The sequence below is a fragment of the Pseudomyrmex gracilis genome, unplaced genomic scaffold, assembly GCF_002006095.1.
Source record: "Pseudomyrmex gracilis isolate BER0280 unplaced genomic scaffold, ASM200609v1 scaffold_1668, whole genome shotgun sequence".
NCBI classification, from domain to species: domain Eukaryota; kingdom Metazoa; phylum Arthropoda; class Insecta; order Hymenoptera; family Formicidae; genus Pseudomyrmex; species Pseudomyrmex gracilis.
Window position 1 is genome coordinate 7,289 of NW_018022252.1, and position 2,414 is coordinate 9,702.

Consider the following 2,414-nt stretch of genomic DNA (forward strand, 5'->3'; position numbering starts at 1 on the left):
TGTGAAATTGTAGGCCCTGATTTCATCACAGACATTGATAGACAGAGAAAGAGTTACTATTCAAAGTATGTCGTCCCTCTCAACGTTGAAGACATCTTTTCAGTCAAACGCGCAGTCTATATATTATATGTCTATGCTAATAGCGTGCTCCCCGAACACAGCCGATATGTCCACACTCTTCCACGAACCGAAGTGCCTAGCGTGACGTCACGCACATGGACGGCAGTTCTCGCTTGTGTGCGTGTTCCCAGTGGCTCGCATCAACCTCGGTGCTCTTGGTGTTAGCCGACTCGATCTTTCATTACTGGTTTGAACCACCTATTGCAATATCTTATTTCTAGTAAACAGTGAGTATTCGTCGTCGCAAAAGTATCTATTCTCGGTCTTCTTCAATCAACAACATAATTTTTAGATTTCTTAGCATATATTTTTGCTATACCATTCTTTCTCTTATCTACATTCAGACACAGACTGGCTTATGGACTAACCGATTTCGGTCCAAGAGCCACAAGCGCACCAAAACCACTTTGCAACTGTTGGGATCCGCTGAACGCGACCAGTTTCTTCTCAATTTGAACCTAGTATACTGTTTACTGTTAATGTGCATAAGCTGAAGATGTACGAGGTAATGCAACACAAATTTGGTAAGTACTAAATCAAATTATTTTTCTAAATTACTAAATATAAAAAAAATTGAGACCTAAATAAATAAATAAATATAAAAATATCAAAAATAAGACTAGGTGGTTAGGCAGCCATAAAATACTACCTATATACAAGGTTAGGAAAGTTACTTTTTAAAAGTAATTCGTCACCGTTACCGTTCTTTTTGATAAAAAGTATAAGTATCAACAATAAAATTTTCTCGGTTTTGCTGCTTTTTGTTTGTTTGAACTTTGCAAAAAATGGCATCGAGTGAAGGTTAGGGTTAGGTAAGAGCAGCAAATATACCTATAACGGAAGCAGTCCTAGAAAATTTGAGTCACGTGATGTTTTGCTGCCGCAGCGTGCTGCTGTATAAAAAGATACCTTTACAATCAGCCGTGGAAGTTGCCACAACGTGACGTCACCTTAGAACATATAAGCCTTTTGCAATGGAAGAAATAGCGATAGCGATAGAAATAATACCAGGTTTAAAGAGTTTATATTTATAAATAACAGTAGAAATCTAACAAAGCGGAATCTAACATACAAAAATATACATGTATCAATGCAGATCAGAAAACAGAATAAGCAATAGCGATAAATTTTCCGACGAATTGGAATTCTGTGTCTATTGCTTATCGCTATCACTATTCCCTCGCATTTTGCAAGAGGCTTTTATACCTTGGCTGCGTTTGGAGAGCATGCTATCAGCGCTATCGCGTCATTCTATCTTTGTTTTACATCTAATGAGCAATAAAGATAGAATAATACAATAGCGCTGATAGCGCGCTTCTCGAACGCAGTCTGAAAGGAGCATAGCTAATTTGCTTTTGTCCGCAACATCTATCTATCCTTGTCTGTACATGATATCGCAATACGCATGCGTCGATTATGTTGTATGTGTATATGTATGACAAGGTAGACGTATATATACTTTTACATATATACCTTCTTACAGCCAATTTTTTACTTTTAGATAAGGTTTCGATAACTTTATCTAGAAGATATCTCCCAAAATTGGTTTTTCTTATTGGTTCTCAGAGGAATTTATTCAGAGTATAGCTATCGAGAGGTATGAAGAAATCGGCCGTTAGTCGGTTATTCTCTCACGCATTGACAGATTTCGTACAGACAAGAAAGGGCCTTTTACAATAAGATATTAGTAATAAATCAGAAGTCAGAAGCAAGAAATTGACCAATCACAGTCAAATCACAGAAGAATAATCGATTGTGATTAGTCAATTTCTTACTTATGATTGCTGATTTATTGCTAATATCTAATTGTAGCAGGCCCTGAATAGATAGATGTTGCGGACACGTTTGTTACGTATGTCAGATAGACTATGCCCCTTCCAGTATGTATGTTCTAAGGACAACACGCAGGAAAGAAGATAATTTACGTTGAGTGGTGGGAGTGCCTTAGCAACCGACGCACGTGACACGATCATAGACTTATATATAAATAGACCCATCGTTCTGTGAGAAGAGTTGTCTACGTCTTCTAAAGAACAGAACGATATGCAGTAAGGTGCTGTCTCTGTCACTTTGCCGGTCTTGGAGGGGATAGCGTTGAGGGGAAGGGAACTTAAAGACGCGCGCACCGCGCTTACACGTGTAATATTGGTTACATTCGAAAACTTCATTCGTGTGCACACAAGCGTCATGTTATTTTTATTTTATATCTAATGAGCAAAAAAGATAAAGTGCACACGAGTGGTGTTTCCGAATGCAGCCATACACAGTTTGTCCGGAAAGTTCCCGGACTACGT

At 38.2% G+C, this 2,414-nt stretch overlaps 1 protein-coding gene across 1 annotated transcript in view; it reads left to right on the forward strand.

The window, feature by feature from the left end:
• The first annotated feature begins 470 nt into the window (after positions 1 to 470).
• The window catches only part of LOC109862362 (nuclear transcription factor Y subunit beta-like), a 5,273-nt gene continuing 3,329 nt past the window's right edge, over positions 471 to 2,414 (forward strand). The window contains exon 1 of the mRNA XM_020442390.1: positions 471 to 644. Coding sequence (XP_020297979.1) covers positions 617 to 644 — 28 coding nt within the window. The 5' untranslated portion in view covers positions 471 to 616. The remainder of the gene's footprint in view (positions 645 to 2,414) is intronic.